We start from the raw sequence: 20,893 nt of genomic DNA, 5'->3' as shown, positions 1-20,893 counted from the left end.
AATTCTTTGGGTGTGGAAACCAATGAACCTCATTTCCTGCAGGGCAGAAACCCAAATTTTCCTGGAGCTCATAACAACGGGGAGCTCAATTTTTGATCGGAATAATTGCGATTATTACTTCAGATGGCAATCACTGTCGTAAACGTCAAAGGAAGCGCTCAGCAATGTCAATGGAGGACTGGTTGGACCCAAGTTGTGTCTTTTAGTAGTTCTTGTGAGCTTGTTGCCCCCCTCCACCCCCCACCCTCATCTCATTCATGGGAGGGAATGAGTGTGTGTGGGGCAAGCTAACGCATTCCCCCCTTTCTTCCAACAAGACCTTTCACCTTTGACAGTCATTTCCATAGGTCAAGGCCCCCACAAACCGCACCCCCCCCGCCACCGTTCCATTATGGCCCCGCTCTTTGTCTACGTCAGATGTGCTCTTGCAAAGTCTTGCCTGTGCGGGGCAAAAAGCTGAATTGTTTATCCTTACTCGAGCCAAAAGCTGAGCAGGGTGGCGTAAACTAAATCGTGTCTCACACTATAAGCGGGGGGCGGGTCAGAGGACCAGATACTGTCCTTGACACCGGGTAACTGGAAATCAATTGCAGAGATGAATGTGTGTTTTAGTGGTATTCACCGTGTTATGTTATCTATTTTGCAACGCGTCTTTCAGGAAACTGCGGCGAGGTGCACCTGCTGTACCATTACAAGATGAAACCACATGAGATTTATGTGAGTTTTTTTTTTTTTGTTAACTAAACAAAGACAAGGGTAAGGACGGGCCATAGAGATGGAGAATGGGAGGGGAAATCGGGTCGTACATCTGTCTGAGGGGCTCTTCTGATGAATATAGAGCAGTTTGATCAAAAGGTTAAACGGCAAAAGCCCTGACAGCTGCAAGAATCTACACATACGAGTCAAAAAAACATTTCCATGACAAATAACACAATTCCAAATACTTTTAACAGTCCTCTGATCAAGTCGGACAAAATTGACTAAGAAAAAAAACCCTAAGTGGCCACTGTGCCCCAATTAGCCGCAGGTTGAACCATCCAATTAAGACAAATAAATGCTTCCATCAACTTCCCAAGGGGAAAAAAAAAACAAAAAAAAAAAACGCAGTAACTCCCAATTACAGTATCTTACATTATAGATTGTTCACAAACTGAAGGGGTGGAGGAACTGAAAATGAATGTTTTTGTACCAATTACCGGTAATGCATTTCAATGATCAATTATTAAATAAGGTGTTGACAAATTGCCATTCACATGCCTGTTTGTTTAAATATATCCTCAGCAGTTATGTAATCTTTCATTAAGGAAATATACCAGGGGGGCACCGATTGATCGGCCCCGATTTCCTTAATTTTGGAAGATCGTTGATCAGCAAATCCCTTAAAAATAAACCGATCTTTTCCACCGATCTCATCTCCCTCCTCAGAGGTCTTTAAAAAAAAAAAAAAAAAAAAAGTTAGCCGCTGTCCTCTTCTGCTGAGACGATGAATTGGCTTTTCATTTTTATTTGGGAGAACTACTTTATGTGCAGTTAAAACAACCCGTTTGTATTATTTCACAGCTATCGTTCAATGTTTTCCACTAAAACAAAACTGGAACACTGAAGGTGTATGCTGCTTGTTATGGAAAAAATTGGGATCGGGGAAAAAAAAAAAATAAATCGGGATCGGCAGGTTAGACTTTTTTTTAAAAGATCGGGAATCGGCGATCGACGCACCCCTAAAATATAAAGAGACAATCCTCAATTTTTATATCATTTTCCCATATTTGAATAATGCATTAATCCCTTAAAAGTTTTTGTTGTGATTAGGTCATCTGAACTAAGAATACAACTAGTAATAATTGTACGCGAAACAAAACTATCTGTAGTAGAGCTGCTCAGACAGAACATATAATTTACAAATGAGTCTCTGATGAGTGTCATTGACTCATCAGTCTCGGCAAATGTCTATTACTGACAGGCTTTGTGGTGTCTGTGAGCTTGTCTGCAAGCTGTGGACAATCGGCAAAATGACAAGCAGCAACTGGAATTTAGTCATGGGTGGGGGGGTGGGCGGGGGGGGGGGGGGTCATGAGTGAATTAACTCTTCACTCAGGCTGGATTTCTCTATAAGCACAAAATATATTTACTCAAGGTTAGCTTATTTGACTTCAAATGTATCATATTTCAGGTCACGATGATCAGAAACAGGGTTTCCAATTTCCACGATCTTGCGTTCATTGAACGCCACTCAAATGAAAGTTTGCTGTTAGTTAAACGTCATCTTATTAACTACGAGTAATATTTGTGAGATCTCAGTGCGTAGGGGTTTTTGATTTGAATAATCATTCATTCAGAATTTTGGCATAAACATTTTCCATGCAATGTTGAAAAGGATGCGCTTTTTATGTTTTATAGAAATTGGAGTACACTTTTTTTATTTTAGTTTTCTATGGAGGGGCCTCAAAGGACTTCTGGTGACAAATCAGTCCTATTAGTCAGCCGGTAAATATTATTAGTATAATATATTGCTGCAGCCCTTCCTAATATCTCTTACTCTGTACCCAATCTGACAAAGAAAATGTATTTCCCCCCCCCCCTTTACAATTAGACTTGAGATTCACCGTTCTCTTCATAAAAAGAGCAAAGTGAGGCTGTTACTCATTAACGCTTTGCTGCCTCTGAATCGAATGGCTGGTGGCACGGCTACAACCCCTCAAATTAGTTGCGCTTCCTTGGGCCAGGACAACGGACATCCAGGGTCACATGAATGCTTTGCATTTTTCTCTGCTGCTCGTACCGACGCCGGCAGCCCACAAAACAACATGACACAGACAGACAGGCCGGAGGAAGGACAGCACGCGGTGCTGATAACGTAAACTCTAAGAATCGATTCAGGAGAATCAGCTGAGTATTTGGAGGGTTTATATAAAAGACGGAAACGAAACACTCACATGGTAATATGAGTAACAATTATACATTCCCCAATACAGTTGCACACAACAACTGAAAACTTGAGCTTTAGGGGTGTTAAAAAAAAATCGGATTCGGCAATATATCGCGATTTTACAGTGCACAATTCTCGAATCGATTTTCAAACATACATTTTTTTATGGAAATATTCAACAAAATGTCTTACTTAGGGTTAGGGTTCACACTTAAAGCATGGAAAAATGTTCTCTTTTTTTTTCTCCTCAGGAGAGCTCAGTATTGTTCATTCGATTTGACATCATCATTGCTCTCCTTTTTTAAAAAAAAATTAATTAATTAAAAAAATTTAATAAATGTTTTTTTTTTAAAATATATATATATATTTTTTTTTGTATGTGGGTGAGAATGTGTATGTGCGTGTGTGTGTGCGTGCGTGCGAGCGTGTGTGTATTCATCAGTTCACTTAAAGCCCATTAAAAAAAATCCCATACTAATAATATAATGTAATAATAAATTGCCAAATGCAGAAACATCAATGTAAGTTATCACGATGTAGTGGCTCTCGCTAACAGACAGAATTAAGTAACCAGAATTAGGTTTAAAAATTCTATATACGTAGATTTATGTTTCTATAAATTTTGATATTTGTTTTTTATTTGAGGCAGATATTTTTTCCATTAAAATGTGATTTATGAGGAGGTTAGACCATTGGTCGAGTTTGTTTATTTTTCCAGTTAACAAGAATTGTTTTTTTTGCGATAGTAAGGGCTACAAGTGTAGATTGAAATTGTTTATGTGGTAAGTCAGTTGTTGTTAGGTCACCTAGCAAACACAAGTTTGGAGATAAAGGTATCCTACAGTCCAAAATAGCGGAACGTTTTTCTAAGACTTTAGTCCAGAAATACATAACCGGAGTACATAACCATAAAGCATGAACATACAGTAAGTGTCTGTAGTGTTTTGTAAACATTGGAGACAAATGTCGGAGTCTGAGAGTCCCATTTTCTTCATCATATATTGAGTAATGTATGTTCTGTGAATAATTTTATATTGGATAAGTTGTAAATTTGTGTGTTTTGTCATTTTAAATGCGTTTTCACAAACTTGAATCCAAAAGTCAGATTCCGGTGCTATAGACAAGTCTGTCTCCCATTTCGAGATGGGTAAAGACATTTTATCAGTATATGAAAGTAACTTATATATTTTTGAAAGTTTTTCTTGAAAATGTTCTATTAATGGAACATTAAGCCTTAATATTTTATATCAGTGAAACATGAAACAGACTGCAACCTGTTTGTTATATACCTGAAGTTTCCGATAAATACATTTTCATGCAAATCTTACAGTGTACATGTGCAAGTTTACTGATTAGTAAATTTAAAAAAAAATTAAAAATCATTATTATGGCTTTTATTGAGTCTCCTCACCAGAATGTGTCATTCATTTCAATGACATCTTTCTGGTTTTGACAAGTGGATCCACGGCGTAGTAGTGGTTTCAGAAGTGGGGTGGGGGGGGGGACAAATTGTTCAGGGGGCAAAGCAACTTCTAATGAGATTATCATCACCTGCTTGTATTCAGCTGCTCCTCTTCACAGAAGCCAAATAACAAAAGTGTCAATCTGGCAGAGTTAAAACAAAACGACGCCAAGGCATTAGCAGCCAGATAATTAAAGGCCCAATGGCAACACTGAGCACAAAAATTCAATTCAACATTGTTGTTGTGTTACACACAAAAAATAGAAAGGAAGCAAGAACGTTCTGAACCCTTTTTTATTATTATTATTTATTTACTTTTAAAGGCCACATCATCTGTTCCATCCTCTCAAACGTGAAAGCGTTCTAATTTCCAAAGACCTCCATGAAAGCAAGCAAAGTATTTTTTTGTGTATTTTAAACACAAGACGTTGAGGGACATCAGCTGAAAACGGATCAACTGTTTCTGCCTATTTGCTGGCATAACATGTCTCATGTCAAAAACTAACCCAGTTTTTAACAAACAAAGAGTGCCGGTTGAAATTTTTGAAAAATAAATAAATAAATCTTTCATCACGACTGCGATTAACACATGAGACCAGGATCAGTAATTGACAATTAAAAAAAACAAACATAAATTTCTTGAAGAAACTTAAATGTACTAGTGGATGTGAACGTTTGTATCAGATGCGGTGAGGTGAAAGCGCCACAAAATTTAAGATTAACAGTTACACCAGCATCTTTTACTAATTGCCAGAGTTTTTCTAGCATGTAAAACCAGGAGGCGGCCACCTTACCCCCGAAAACCTCTGAAATCATAAAAAAAAATTATCCGACCATCATTTTTAACTGCAATCGGGGTAAAAGCCCGGGCGAATTTCACCGAGCAAAATATCTCGTTTGATGTACAAGTGTAACAACAACAACAACGTCTCTGCTGTTGTTTTCATGCTGGAAGGAAGAACGCTAGCTACATTGGGATCATTAACCGGGGAACACCTGGCCGGTCGGTGGCCCAGGAATCGCTTAAGCCCCGTGTCAGGTTTGTTTTGATACAAGCGCCCAATTTTGCAAGAACAGATTCCCAAACTCAGGAAAATGGACTTGGCAGGTCCAGATCTGAGAAATGATCTCTCAGAATGAGAGAGAGAGAGAGAGAGTTGAGCTCAACATTTCACGCACAAATGCTTAAGGTCGCTATATCTAAGCTAGTAAGCGCTAACATTAGCACAACTGTGGCACAAGAGCTTGCCCCCCATCTGTGATGAATGCTTCTCATTACAATCACGGACGTGAGAAAAATGACGAATAACTTAGCATACCGCGAAACGGCAATCCAATCAAATTGACTTCATCGTCAGGTAAAATGGACACAACACACTTGGCTTCACATCCGTCCAATCTGTTAACCTTTAACCGAGGTTAAACGAATCATCCAAACCAGCCCCTGACAGTCATTAGCGCACGAGGTGATGAAGAATAATCCATGGTCACAACTGCACAAAATCCTTATTTTTGTTTTGCCAGTAGACTCCATTCCGAGATATTTTCATCCCCAATCAACTTCCCAGTGATTAAACGCACCCGCATATCGAAGTGACTTCTCTACTACACTTGAACTCCAATTAATTTGCGTTCATTATTAGCTGTTCTTTGGAGGATCCCGAGCCACTTGGTCAGAACCACGGAAACATGACAAAGCATCTCGGTCGGATAATTAGCTCGTTAAATAGGAGGTAAAATGACCCATCTGGTTGTTTTTAGGTTACTCGTCCGATTCATAGACCAACGGTCTCAAATGACTCAAACGAGAGTGACAACGTCCTTAATATCAATGCATTAATATTGGGCTGTCACTATTGATTCTTTTTAGAATCAATTATTCCATCGAGTAATCATGTAACCGGATAATTATCATTTGATTCATCGTTTATTTGGTATTATTTCGTGATTTAAAAAAAAAAACAACTAAACAACAATTAAGCAAAATCGACGTACTCTGATTTAACTGATTTAGTTATGGGTTTGATCAGTTTTTTCAAAGTTAAAGCAGATGTTTGCAAATATCTTATTTTGATTAAAAGACAATCCCAACCGGATAATTATCATTTGATTTATCGTTTATGTGGTATTATTTTGTGATTTTAAAAAAACAACTAAACAACAATTAAGCAAAATGGACGTACTCTGATTTAGTTGTGGGTTTGATCAGTTTTTCAAAGTAAAAGTAGATGTTTGCAAATATCTTATTTTGATTAAAAGACAATCCGGCTGCTTTCATGATGGAAGACAGAAATCAGAGAATAATTACTGTTTAGAGTCTGAACTCAGCGGATTTAGACAAACACAAATTTAAGTTAAACAAGGCTCTAAACGATTACTAAAATAGTTGTCGAGTAATTTGATAATTGATTACTTTGCCCATTAATCTTAATGCTTCCACATGAATGGTTTCATTATTTAGTCTGCAAATGTTCCTCTGTATATCGCTGCTGCCTGAAATACGATTACTGTAGCCGATTACTCGAATAATGGATGGGATAATCGGTAGAATAACTGCAGCTCCATATGTCAAAAGATAAAAGTATTTCTCTGCCAACACCTTTCCTCTGTCATCTTCTGAAGGCAAAAAGTTTTGCTTAATTTTAGTCTTCTTTAGTTTACACGACTCAGATGGTAACTTGTATGACGGATTGCAGAAATCGTATATAGCGGTTCAACTTGAAACTCATTTTTAAACTTCAACCAGCATCATAAAATAGATTCACTTCCAATTTGGAGCTTCCGCCCTCAATGGAATCTCACGAGCAGTAGCAACTCCGAAGCCAAGATCACCTTCCAAAACAGATCCCCCCAAACATCCTCACTCGTCATGAACTTATTTATTATTCTGGAAAGAGGGCGAGGGGGTTGGCTCATGTGACAAGGACACAGCCTATTAGGTGGGAACGACTAGGATGCGATTCGCAATAGTGACACCACCTAATTTAACCCACTGCCAGTGTTTGGATGTGTGTGGCTGTGAGTGTAAAAAAAAAACCAAAAAAAACACACAGAATCGTAAAGACAAGCGCCTTTATGTTGCTTTTAACAGGGACACGTTTCTCTCTTTTCAGGATCAGTAAAATACATGAAATTTGCTTTAAATGTATGGTAACATACACAGCTATTAATTTCATATATACATTTGGATGTTAAAAAAAAATGTAACGTAAAGGTTTCAGCCCCCCTTTTACAACGGACCCCCACGCCATGACAATCCAATTGCAGGACAAAGAATGTGGAATTTGCTCCCTTTCCGCGTGTCCCAAAGCCAACATATCAATTCGATAACCGCCCCTAATTCTGAGGCGGCGGGGTGTTATGTGAGGACACCGCTCCGCTTTTAGCATGGGGGGGATGTGATCAGCCCCCAATGGATGCTGTGCGTGAAAAGCATGCGCCCTGCGCTCATGAGCAGGCTCCCATGCTTCTCTACACAAAGGAAAGACACACAAAGAAAACGCTTGAGTCAATAGAAAAGCTCACAATCGGATGTTACGAAGATAGAATCGCTTTTTTTTTGGGGGGGGGGGGGTGCACATTAACTAATGAAACGAGCCAATCAGCAAATATTCTGAAAATGGGTGTGTTATATGGCAACAATTGTGGATGCGGACAAATCAGTGATGGGTGGCATTTAAATCTGTTGAGTATTATTTGGATGGTGGTTAACTCCCTAATTAAGCCCTCTCAAGCTTATTTCACATATATTTATTTATTTATTTTATTTTATTTCTATTAACTAGTGCATTGGGCGTGCACTGTTCAATTGCAACCGCAGTCAGTTTCCATCCAGCGCTGAAATGTAAAATTCCATAGCAGCAAATGGGGTGGTATGAGTAATAAGCACATTACTGAGCAGATGTATGTAAAACTGGGCGGATCAACTAACGTTAATAAAGAAATCGCGTCATTATTCGACCACATAATAAATCGGAACTACAACGACGCATTCAACTTCAATACGTAAATAAATAAATAAACAACCATTGTGTACCAGCGACTAGTACATAATGATAATAAACTCACACACAAGCTTCATATCTACCACTCAAAACTTCCGGGTGTTAAAAGCAAAACTGATTCATAAACCTCAATTAAGAAACTAGTCAGGAATGTCAACAAGTGCATCTCTCCAACAATGTCGCATCGAACTATAACGGTAAACTTAAAGGTGGGTGAGAGGAAAGGGAGCGATGACATCCATCCCTTGGGTAATTTGTTCAAATATTTGCCCCCGGTCACTTTACAAAGAACACGTTCCTCCACAACGTAAATGAACAACCAAAGCTTGACAAATAAGCAAACATCCAGCAGGGCGATGCGGCCAACTTTGCGTTTGAGGAACTGGACACACTCCGGACGTACTTGTTTGCAACAGCCCAAACCCAAAAGAGGCAGCGAGGAAAAGCTCACAAAGGAAACAGCAACTTCCACCAAGAGCTTTTCTCGTTGCCCCGTAAATCCAAGGGTGACTTTTAGCACCTCGTTTCTTTTTCTTCCCCCCCTCCAGACAATAAACATTCCACAGACAGGCAGCAGCAGGATAGCCGCCGACCATGCGCCATCTTAGTTTGACACACTCCGCTTCTTGGGGGTTTTCTTAAACAAAGAGATTTTTCTGCCCGAACTCGTTGCCGGCAACAGTGTAACTGAGCGGAAACATGTGGAAAACAACGAGAACAAGTAGATATAGTAGGTTAAGAGTAGTTACCGTTATTTTCCTGTATCCTTGTTAAAGAAAGCAGGACGAGGAAAAAGCATGGTATTGTATCCATCGTGGCTACGGACCAGACTGGCACTCGAGTGCTAACTTCTCCACGCGCTGCGAATGGTGAGCGCTGAGTGGTTGATAGAGCCGCAGGTCCCGCCTACAAAATCAGAAGACTGGAGCTGATTGGTAGAGCGAGCTGAACAGTGCCACCCATTACAAAAAAAAGAAGGACAAAATCACTCTTACAATCAATCACTGTAAACAAATACTGGAACTATTCAACACTGTAAAGTACTGTAATGTTTTTTAAGTTGAAATTCTAAAACAAATAAATTAAATGTAATTGTTTTGTTATCACAACGAGTCAGTTTTAGTTTCACTATCATGACTAACTTGTTACAGTGAAGCACAATATGGTCATAAAGTGCACTATTCATCACTTTTAAATATCATTTATCTGTGTATAAGGTTTTGCCCCTCCCAAACGCTTTGAACACATTTAAACTTATTAAAACACACTTTAAAAAATATTCCTATCCTCTTGCACAGTTTTCCAAATATGGGCAAAGCATGCCTGCCTCAAGCTGTTTATTTGTCGCTCCCTGCAAAATTGACAAAAGAGAATTAAACACAGTATATTTAAACACCAAAATGCTCAACCAAGCAATTACATTTCATCTTGACGAAAGCTGCCTAGCGTAATGCTAACATATAATGCAAAATGCTATAAACGAGCTAACAGAAATTAGCATGTTCCATAATCAGAAACAACTCCTACAGTAATTGAACATACTCAGCAGCAATAAATCTCCTTTCTGACTTTTGAGTTGATCAAAGTTGGGACTTTTGGACAAGACATTGGTTAAATTCAAGCAGGCAAAATGTGTGTACCTGCAAGATGTGATGTTAGTTTAGCCATGACAATATTTAAAAAAACAAACAAAAAAAAAAACCAAAGCTCTGCAGTCTGCACACAATCGACAAAGAAGAGATAGGTGACATTCGCATCATTTTGAAGACAGTGTCAGAGTGGCTTTGAACGAGGGAACATAACGTGACGATAATATCAACAAACAACACGGATAATATTCTTCCTGCTGCTCTCTTTTGATTAGATTTCGTCAATGACATGCTGTGGCTGCACCGGCGTGAGTCGTCCATATGTCAGTCTAGTCGCTCTAAAAATGCACACACACACACACACACTTCATAGCTGATAGTATTCTCAAACAAAGACATCCCTCGTATTGTCCTAAAGGTTGTAACCCTTCCCTTTGTTCACTCACATATACTCCCATCCCATCTGTAGTCCGGGGCTGTCACAGAACCCGTGCCCCCATCCCCCACATCACCACCTTCGCACGCTCTCTGTGGACAACATGACAGAGATTGATGGCGGGCCATTATTTGATGTCCAGCTGAACCTTGCGCAGCAAACCGCGCATGCACATACACATGTTCGCAAGCTAATGGAGGCTTGTACACGCGTATGCGGGTTCATTACATCCAACTAGTCTCAAAACAAGAAAAGACTATACTGTAACATAAAAAGAGACATTTGGAATAATGACTATTGAAAACCTAATCGTCCATTTTAATGTCATAAACAAGAAGCAGGACATTACTGTGTTGCACAACTAGCTAGCGTCCCCTCATTGTTTTCTTCTGAAAATATCTTAAAATTCCATTTTGACGTAAACATCAAAACAACAATGTGTTATAATTGTTATCTTGTACCCCACATAATGCAATTATTGCTATCTTGTCTATACTATAGCAATTTTTCAAGCAATCATTTAATTTTAATTATTTTTTTTTTTTTAATTCAAGGGGGTCCCTCAAGGTTCCGTATTGGGCCCAATGTTGTTTATTTTGTATATTAATGACATGTGCAAAGTATCCACGCAACTGAAATGTATATTATTTGCTGATGACACAATTTTTTATTTTTTTTTACTCCGACAAAAACGTAGACCAGTAAGTTGACACTATGAAAACTGAAATGCACAAATTACAGTTATGGTTTGAACAAAACAAACTTTCACTAAAATATATATTTTTGGGGTAACAGAAGAACTAATACTGATCTAAGAGAAGAGATGAAAGTGGTTGATACAGAAAGAGTGAATGAAATGAAATTTCTTGGGATTCTAATTGATAGCAAACTAAGGTGGAATACCTCTAAAAGTATATCAGTAATAAATAGAGCTAAACACATACTGGATTATAAATCACTTTGGACTCTTTACTGTATGTTAGTTCTACCGCATAAAATGTTTGTATTTTTGTTATATTGTGTCAATGAGAATTGCCTAATCAGTTTTGAACCAAAAGTTGCGATTTTTGATGGAATTTAGTGGTGAATCCTTTTTTGTTTTATATTGAATGTGTAAAAAAAGGGGTGGGATTAAATATATTTTCTTCTTCCCACTCCCTTTCAGGCATCTTTTTTTGTACACTTAACATCTACTTTTATTTCCGTTTTTGTTACCGATGTCAACCGGGAGATGTTGCCTGAAATGAACACAAATGAATGAATGATTGAAGAAAAAGGAGACTATTGTATGACATTACTTTGAAGACACAAAAAGAAGACACCCTCGACCATAATTTTGCCGAACTAAATCCTGTTAGCTTAATGCTAACACGAAAACCAGAACTCGGCTAACCGAAATTAGCATCAATGCTATGGCGTTTATAAACTTTCAAACAACTGTTACATCAACATACTACTAGCAACAATATATTCTCTCGAGCCTGTGTGAAAAATGCATATTAAAAAGGCAAAACTTATTGAACTAGTGGCGTCCTATTCTTGTTATTAAAAAAAAACAAACATGTGCAGCCATGTAGAGCTGAAGACATCGCGCAAACGGAAAAGGGACTTCCCTGGAGAAAGAATCACTATCATACCACATTTTCACTCCAAAAGGCAACAAGGGGCAGGTCTTCACAGCTTCCCAGCGATAAGGAGAGGAGAAAGAAGTGGGAAAATGCTTGAGGACAGAAACAACTGTTTGGCATAAACGGTGAAGATTTGGCTCGTCACATGTTCGCTTGTGTTGCTCATCCCCGTATGCATGTTCTTCACAAATGTGGCATGACTGAAGCAATACATACTGTACTGTTCATTTTGAGAGAAAAAAAATGGATAGAACATTATATTCCATTTGTGACTTCCCTATTGCACATGTCTCCTGTCTGGTGTGACCCCCCCCCCCGCCCCCCTCCTCCCCCAGAATTATCTTAAAAGTGAAGACAAAGTACCGTGCCCGAAGCACGCTTGCTGTGAAGACAGAAAAAAAGAAAGAAAGAAAAAAGAGGGGAGGGGAGGGGAGGGGAATCAGGCTTCAGTACGGAAGAAATGGCCTAAGTGCACCCTAAGACTGTCATCATCAATAATGCATTCCATGGCAACCACAAAAGGTGTTATATATACACAACGAAATAGTGAAAAAACACATGTGATTTTAATGTTAGACTTCTACATCTGATAGCTTCCTGCCTAAACAGAATACTAAAGCTGAACTGCGGAGTGCATATTGAACCTTCAATGAACCAAGCACACTCGCACACAATGTATCGCTGCCAGCACGCTTTTAAAGAGGCATTAATTACGTTTAAAGCCTCATTTTCATCGTGTATAATTCTCCAGCTCTTTTACTCCAGCATGCCCAGAGAAAAGTGCAGGTTTAACGGCGTGGAGGATGGTGAACTCAACTGCACGAACCTTGGACTGAGGAGCTCGAAGATAAACCGAAACAACAGATAACCTGAGCCACAGAAGTCCGAAAAATGATATTATTATGATATTAGTTGTGGCACGGCTACGCTGAATACGACCCCATGTTAATCCTTTGCGTCACCATACATTTCTAATGAAGGTCCATCATTTTTAATCTGAATTACACCCCTGTGAAAATTTCCATTACTTTTACTGTAAGGCTGAAGGTTTAGGAGCCTAACCCAGTTGATTGACTATAATTACAATTAACTCTTTGACTGCCAAAAACGTTAAATAACGTTTAGTAAAATCCTATGGAGTGCCAAAGACGTTAAAAGACGTTTTTTTTCAAAACAGAGATGAAACTAACCATTTTCTATTGTTGATTACTGAAAAACGGAATAAGGTAGAAACAAACTTTTTTTTTCTGATGAAAGATGAGAGTCCAATCTTTCATTTGGTAGTATGTGTGTTTCCATAGTCCAAACATATACTTTTCTGTGGACCTTGAAAGATCAGTCAAAAATGCTTAAAACGTTTGGCACCCACGGCATTCCTTTTCTGAAAACGTCTGGCAGTCAAAGAGTTAAAAAATTAAGCTGGTGCTCAGAAAAATTAAGCACTACTTACATAAATCCTGAGCATACTTCCCTCACATTACTTTGTATTTTGCATGTTCTATAGTGCTTTTATATTCTTTTCTTGGATTGTCCAAATGGTTCCATGCGGTGCTGACTCATGATGAGATGTGCTTAGATAAGATGTCAAGGCTCATTGCATCAAGTGTATGTCGCTACCAGTTGGACTCAGTTGCTATACAGTGATGTTCCGTGCATGCAAGGTAAAGTGTTTTCTGTCATTAATACAAATTAGCTGCGGTTCCGGGGTTCCGATCTTGGTCACATGTTTGAATGGTCTCTTGCGTGTGTGGTTTTTCATCTTTCACTATTGACATGAATGCAAATTTCATGAATCGGTGCGAGTATATTAAAAATAAATACATAAAAATAAAATAGCATTTTTGTAATATATATTTAAATGAGAAAATAATTTGGCGACAATTCTTGGTTCCATTCAATAGATATTGCACTACTCCTACTGTTATGTGCACTTTGGCCACTTGAGGGCAGTAGAATACACATAGAAACAAGCATTGATTACACTGGTCAACAGCAAATTTTAATCAGTGATGGCTTTGTGTGTTCCTAAAAGTATTTTTAATGCTGTTAAAAAAAAGTTGTCTTCACTTTTTTTCCCTAGTACATATTTGTTTTTGCTTTTAAAACTCATTCACTGCCATTGACGAATTTAGACGTCAAAAATTAATTTAAACTATTTATGTTAGTTTAAAAAAATGTCCACTTTTAACAAGAGTATGAAAACCTAGAAAAAAGTTGTTATTGTACATTTAGAACAGATATAAAATGTGTGATTAATCGTGAGTTAACTATTGCGGTAATGTGATTAATTAAAATTAAAATTTTAATCGCCTGACGACCTAATTTATAATAATCTTTTATTTTATTTTTTTAAATAATCTTTTTTCAAAAACCTAATTTTTAATAATCTTTTCTTGTCGTTTTTAAAATAATCTTTTTTTTTTTAAAAAAAGAAACGATTATTAAAATTAGGGCGTCAGGCGATTATTTAAAAAAAAATGTAATTAATCGCATAACTTCAATAGTTAACTCACGATTAATCACACATTTTGTATCTGGTCTAAATGTACAATATTTTTTTTCATAGTCTTGTTGACAAAAGTGGAAAAAAACATTTAAACTAATAGAAATAGTTCAAATTAATTTTTGACGTCTATAGCCGTCAATGGCAGTGAATCAGTTAAGTTTGACGTAGAAAAGCTTGCGCAATATGGTTTTTACCACGCATTGTAATTTATAGCTATGATGTTTGAGGGAAAAAAAAAAGTCCAGCTGTTCCTGAAACTAACTCTTAATTCATAAATATGACTACATCACATATTATATTATGAAAAACTGATTTTAAAAAAATTGCAAAAATAAAAAAAATGAAACAATAAATCACCCCCTCAAAATTCTACACACAAAAACACCCATAATTATAACATGACATTTTTTTTCCTAAATATTTGCAAAGTTATTGAAAATAAATAAACAAATAAATAAATCACATATACATAACTATTCATGACTTTTCTTCAACACTTGCTCCTTTCACTTTCAAGCCTCCCTTTGGATGGGGATCATCCGCGCGCAGCCATTTTCAAACGTCTCCAGAGACATCTCTGGGATCAGTCTTAGCGCTTCACAATATCTAACATTCACAAATGACGGGAGGTCACTGTCCTCGTCGGGACCTTCAAAGCGGCAGAAATCTTTCCGTCCTTCGAGACAATCTTGTCTACGGACGATTCCTTTGACTTTATGCTTGGTTTAGGTTGTGACGTGCAAAATGTACACGTGACGTCTTTGTTTTTTTGTTTTTGTTTTTTTATACATTTGTATTTGTATTTGGAATAAGACTGCACTGCGAATACTTTTCCGGATACACCACAAGGTTACAAACTTTTCAGAATGTACTGGGTTCAAGGATCATTCTCCACTCTGGTTATCTTGGTGGTGCGGCTGGAGTGTTGCAAATGATCACTTTTCCAATGTAATTATTGAATGTGACCTTGGCTTGAAGAGAGTACATGCTTTGTATAAACATGGCGATAAAACTTGATAAATCTCTCTCCGGATAAAGTCGCAGACAATGTGACTCTGTGCAACTCTCCTTGTCACGTGTGGTTTGGCCCTCATTTGCCAGCTATGAGTTTCTTCGCTTTGAACCCGTGGAAAACTGCGTAGCGGTTGTTCATTATTTGATCATTTATAGTAAATATCTGTTGAGCTGATGAAGGTGGGGGGGGGGGGGGAACAACAGAACCTACAAAGAGCGTATGATAAAAAACGAAGCATACAATACTGAGCTCTCTCGGGAGAAAAATAAATAAATAAATAAATAAAACGAAGCATACTTGTGTAACAGTTTATTCGAGGTACCAGATGATGAGTGTAAATGTGGATGACAAGCAAAAAGGGCCAATTTTCTACCTTTGTTGAATTCATTTTCAATGTCATACTGACACTGACATCTCCTTTTATGCGGTATTTTTAGCCAGCTCAATAAAATGTCTCGGCTCAGGTTGGAGAGCAACTGCATGTCTATCAAATGGAAAATTGTTAAATGGGTGACTGACTGAGGCAATAATGTGAAAATGTGCTTCGGGGGGCTTGCGGGCGCAACATAACATATTATTTGAAAAAAAAAAAAATGCTTGAAACTTAACACGTTTTTTTTAAACGTGGTTATAAAAAGTTTCAAGCATTTTTGCATATGCACAGACAAATATTGCAACCTGCAACGTGTTGCAAGCTTTAAATTCTTTCAAATTTGTCCTAATGCAAATACTATAACAGAGAATAAGGGGGGGGGGGGGGGTTTGGGGGGTTATAATGACAAATAACAACAATGCCAATAATAAAAACATTGCTTTAATTATACCAAGTACTATACAAAGTATGCTAAACTATATTATTTGCACTATATGCATAATTATGACCTGAATTAATTAGCATTGCATAGACAAGATAAAAGAAAAATGATTAGACTAGCCTATTTCATTGTCACTGTTATGTACAAAAGCTTCTTTAAAAAAAAAATAAAAAAAAATAAAAAAATAAAAAATAAAAAATAAAAAAATATATAAAATAATAATAATAATAACAATAATTTATTTTTTATTTTTTTAATCAAAATAAATAAGAATTGCCGCTTTCTGTTGTTTTACAACGGCGTGAGTTTTCTCCTAATATCGTGATAATTGTTGTATCACGAGGTTCATATTGTGATAATATCGTGACGTTTGGATATCGTTACATTTCTATGAGTAACCGTACGGCACATTTCAACAACGCTTTGTGTTTCCGAACGGTCGGGGGGGGGGGGGGGGGCACTGCGCACTCGGAGCGTATTTCCAAACATACCTCCGATTTTGAGATTTTGGGTGTGAGTCCGAAATGTTCTCGGTCACGGTTTTTGTAGAATACATTTTTTTTTTTTTAAAGCGACTGATACACCACAGCTTTTTTTTCCTTCTGTTTTATATTACATTTCTTGACTGGACCGAGTTAATAACCGCAGAGCCTTTTGTACATTATACATTATATAATATACATATAATATAAAAATACATGTGATTTTGCCTTTTCTTTTTCTATAGTCTATAGTGCTTGTATTAGTTTAGCACATTGTGTTGTGTAAAATTGTGTAAAGCAATGGGGTGCCCCCACCCCCATTCTTCTTCAAGAATCAGATCATTTTCCTGGTGTGGTGGCTCTGCATTTACTTTCTTTGAAGAGAAACTTAAATGGAATAATCTTGTCGCAAATAACATGCTCGGAGGCAACTGCCGCTTTCTTGGCCTGAGAAAGAGAAAAGAATAAGTACAATGTTGTGTGCTGAATTCAGAGATTAATTTTAATAGGAATCGAGGTCAAGGGGACAGAAGAATGAAGCAGACCAATAGCCTCCAGATGTAATTCTCCTCTAAAGCTGAAAGTGGCTTCGTGCAATGAGACGATGGTGGGAAAAATCAGTCCGCCTTCATTGGAAAATCTATCCTTTTAAATTATGCATGGCGGTCCGATATTGCTGCAATTTAAAAAGGTATATAGTGAAGACGCATGGATAGGAAATGCAGATGAGTTCTACTTTGATTCCAACATTCTGTGAGCTACACATCAACATGTACGCACTCGGCTTTGCCTCATTAATGTTTAAATGAGTTTGGTGTATAATGAGAGGGCATTTTTCCTGTTAAAGTACTGGTTTTGCGGATATTTAGTGTAGCTATATTATTTACAGGGTCATCAGGTCCATATGCACAAGATACCACCAATGTGACTAAGTTACCATTATTTGGTTATTAAAAAAAAAAATGTTTATCCTGTACAGTGCCATTAGAGAAGCACAGTTTTTATGAGGATTTTGATATGCGACTGTCTGTAGATACAGTACATGTGGTAGGTACTCCAGTACATAGCCTACAGTATATATTATATTCAAAATATGTTGTCATCTTCTAAAATTGCAATAACAGGTGGCAAATCCAGGTCCTGAAAGTAAAAACCCTGTCACAGTTTGGCTTTAGCCCCAGCTCCCTAGCAGCTAAACGAGCACCACGGGAGCTAGCTAGGGAGTTATTTAGCTAGCACCATTGGCTAAAGCCATGTTTTGTTTGGCTTTAGCCCCTGGTGCTAGCTAGCTAGCTCCCTAGCAGGTATACCAGCACCGTGGGAGCTAGCTAGGGAGTTATTTAGCTAGCACCATTGGCTAAAGACATGTTTTGTTTGGCTTTAGCCCCTGGTGCTAGCTAGCTAGCTCCCTAGCAGGTATACCAGCACCGTGGGAGCTAGCTAGGGAGTTATTTAGCTAGCACCATTGGCTAAAGCCATGTTTTGTTTGGCTTTAGCCCCTGGTGCCAGCTAGCTAGCTCCCTAGCATGTATACCCGCACCATGGGAGCTAGCTAGGGAGTTATTTAGCTAGCACCATTGGCTAAAGCCATGTTTTGTTTGGCTTTAGCCCCTGGTGCTAGCTAGCTAGCTTCCTAGCAGGTAAACCAGCACCATGGGAGCTAGCTAGGGAGTTATTTAGCTAGCACCATTGGCTAAAGCGATGTTTTGTTTGGCTTTAGCCCCTGGTGCTAGCTAGCTAGCTCCCTAGCAGGTATACCAGCACCATGGGAGCTAGCTAGGGAGTTAGTTTAGCTAGCACCATTGGCTAAAGCCATGTTTTGTTTGGCTTTAGCCCCTGGTGCTAGCTAGCTAGCTTCCTAGCAGGTAAACCAGCACCATGGGAGCTAGCTAGGGAGTTATTTAGCTAGCACCATTGGCTAAAGCCATATTTTGTTTGGCTTTAGCCCCTGGTGCTAGCTAGCTAGCTCCCTAGCAGGTAAACCAGCACCGTGGGAGCTAGCTAGGGAGTTATTTAGCTAGCACCATTGGCTAAAGCCATGTTTTGTTTGGCTTTAGCCCCTGGTGCTAGCTAGCTAGCTCCCTAGCAGGTATACCAGCACCATGGGAGCTAGCTAGGGAGTTAGCTAGCTAGCACCAGGGGCTAAAGCCAAACTGTGGCAGTGTTTGACTGAGTGTGTGTGACTCTCTGGACCTGGATTAGCCACCTCCAATTGCAATTGAACTTTTAATAGATAATAAATATATATATATATATATATATATATATATATATATATGGGGGGGGGGGGGACGTAAAGGATATCGAATAAATGCTCAGAACTCTACGACAATTTCCCAAAACTCTCTTGTGATTTCAACAAGACGAAAAAAACAAAAGAGTGCAGTCCTGTGTGTGGACATTATCTGAAAACAATTAACAGAGACGTCTTTCAATCTTCTCTTCTTTTGCCCCCCTCCCCATTTGCAGCCTCCTCTAAGTGGCACATTATGATGCCATGTATTGTAGTTAAAGGGGAAGTTAACCTTAAAGATTTCTTGACAATAATGTGGTATATATGACCTCACTAGTCTAAACATGACATTCTGATTAATAATACATTTGCGGAATATGAGTTATGAAGCAAAATCCAGCCGCTTTTAATCCATCTCAGGGGGCGGCCATTTTGCCACTTGCTGTCGACTGGAGATGGCATCAATGTTGCTCATTGATCAATAACATCAATCACCCGTTTTCTAAAGCTGCGCTGTGATTGGTTGTTACCCGAGCCCTGTGCAACTGTGATGTCATTTTCACCCGACAGCAAGTGGCAAAATGGCCGCCCCCTGAGATGGCTGGATTTTTCTTCATAACTCATATTCCGCAAATGTAATATTAATCAGAATGTCATGTTTAGACTAGTGAGGTCACATGTAACATATTATTGTCCAAAAACATTTTTGGGTTGACTTCCCATTTGAAATTTAAATACAACTGAACTTGACTTGACAAGTACACTATACTAGATTTAAAAATGTTTAAGTCACTGTAACATTTAAAACCTACGCAAAATGAAATACACATAAGCACAAAGCCAAAAATAAGTCCAGCAAAAAAGCATCCTCTCAAAGGCTCCTTCAAAAAGACCCTTGCAGTTTGAATAAATTAAAACCGCTGATCACCACTTCAGACAAACATTAAAAATAACACTCACACCTACTAGCAATTTAAAGTCTGTAATGAACCCAGAAAGCATGTTTTGGCCTGTGGGGGGGACTTGCCAAAAGGAAGCCATAGCGAACACTAATGAGCTTGCTTTTTTTTTGGTTATTATAGTCGGGTGGGCTCACTCCAATTCTGGTTGTGATTTAACTTGTTTTGATAGAAAGTGCTCATTTGCTCACAGGGGCGTGCGAAGCGGGGTGGGAAGGACCACAGGCATCCTCAACCTCAGGGGGGCATCCACAGCCACCTGCTCACCCCCCATGAAAAAAAAAAATCCAATGGTCAGCCAGACCAGTAAATCACTCGAAAGCTCTCCGCTGTGAGACAAACCTGCTAACCACTAGCACCATTACAAAAAAAAAGAAAAAAGAAAAAAAATCAAATGCTGTTGTAGTTACTGTTTGAAAATATTCTACTGTATATTTATGGAGCACATTAAAACAAGCACTACTGTTTTTTTTTTTGTTATGATGCAACCCAGGGGTCCCCAGAATTGAACCCTGTGGAACACCATGAATTCATATTGCACACTTTCACTTTCTTTTGTGTGTGTGCCTCGACACAGTTATTATGAAGGGATTTTAAAAAAAGAGGCCTCAAGATCTTTCTTTTTAAAAAGGCCTACTGGTCTTTTTTTTTTTTCTTTTTTTTTTTAAACTTTTTTTGATTTTATGTTTTTCAACTGTTTTATTCACTGTAATTTGTTTTAACCCTCATGTGTAGCACTTTGAGATTTCTTTGAAATGTAAAGTGCATTACAAATGAAATGTATTATTATTATTATAAATCACACAACGTACCATCACATCAGTCACAACTTCACAAG

At 38.2% G+C, this 20,893-nt stretch overlaps 1 protein-coding gene across 1 annotated transcript in view; it reads right to left on the bottom strand.

Moving 5' to 3' along the window:
- tgfbr1b (transforming growth factor, beta receptor 1 b) overlaps positions 1–20,893 on the bottom strand; it is a 62,360-nt gene that overhangs the window by 32,855 nt on the left and 8,612 nt on the right. Inside the window, exon 3 of the mRNA XM_077553831.1 lies at positions 9,142–9,298. Coding sequence (XP_077409957.1) covers positions 9,142–9,205 — 64 coding nt within the window. The 5' untranslated portion in view covers positions 9,206–9,298. The remainder of the gene's footprint in view (positions 1–9,141; positions 9,299–20,893) is intronic.

The sequence above is a fragment of the Vanacampus margaritifer genome, chromosome 20 (assembly GCF_051991255.1).
Source record: "Vanacampus margaritifer isolate UIUO_Vmar chromosome 20, RoL_Vmar_1.0, whole genome shotgun sequence".
In the NCBI taxonomy this organism is placed as follows: Eukaryota; Metazoa; Chordata; class Actinopteri; order Syngnathiformes; family Syngnathidae; genus Vanacampus; species Vanacampus margaritifer.
The sequence above is the reverse complement of the archived record's forward strand: the minus strand, read 5'-3'. Positions and strand labels throughout refer to the sequence as shown.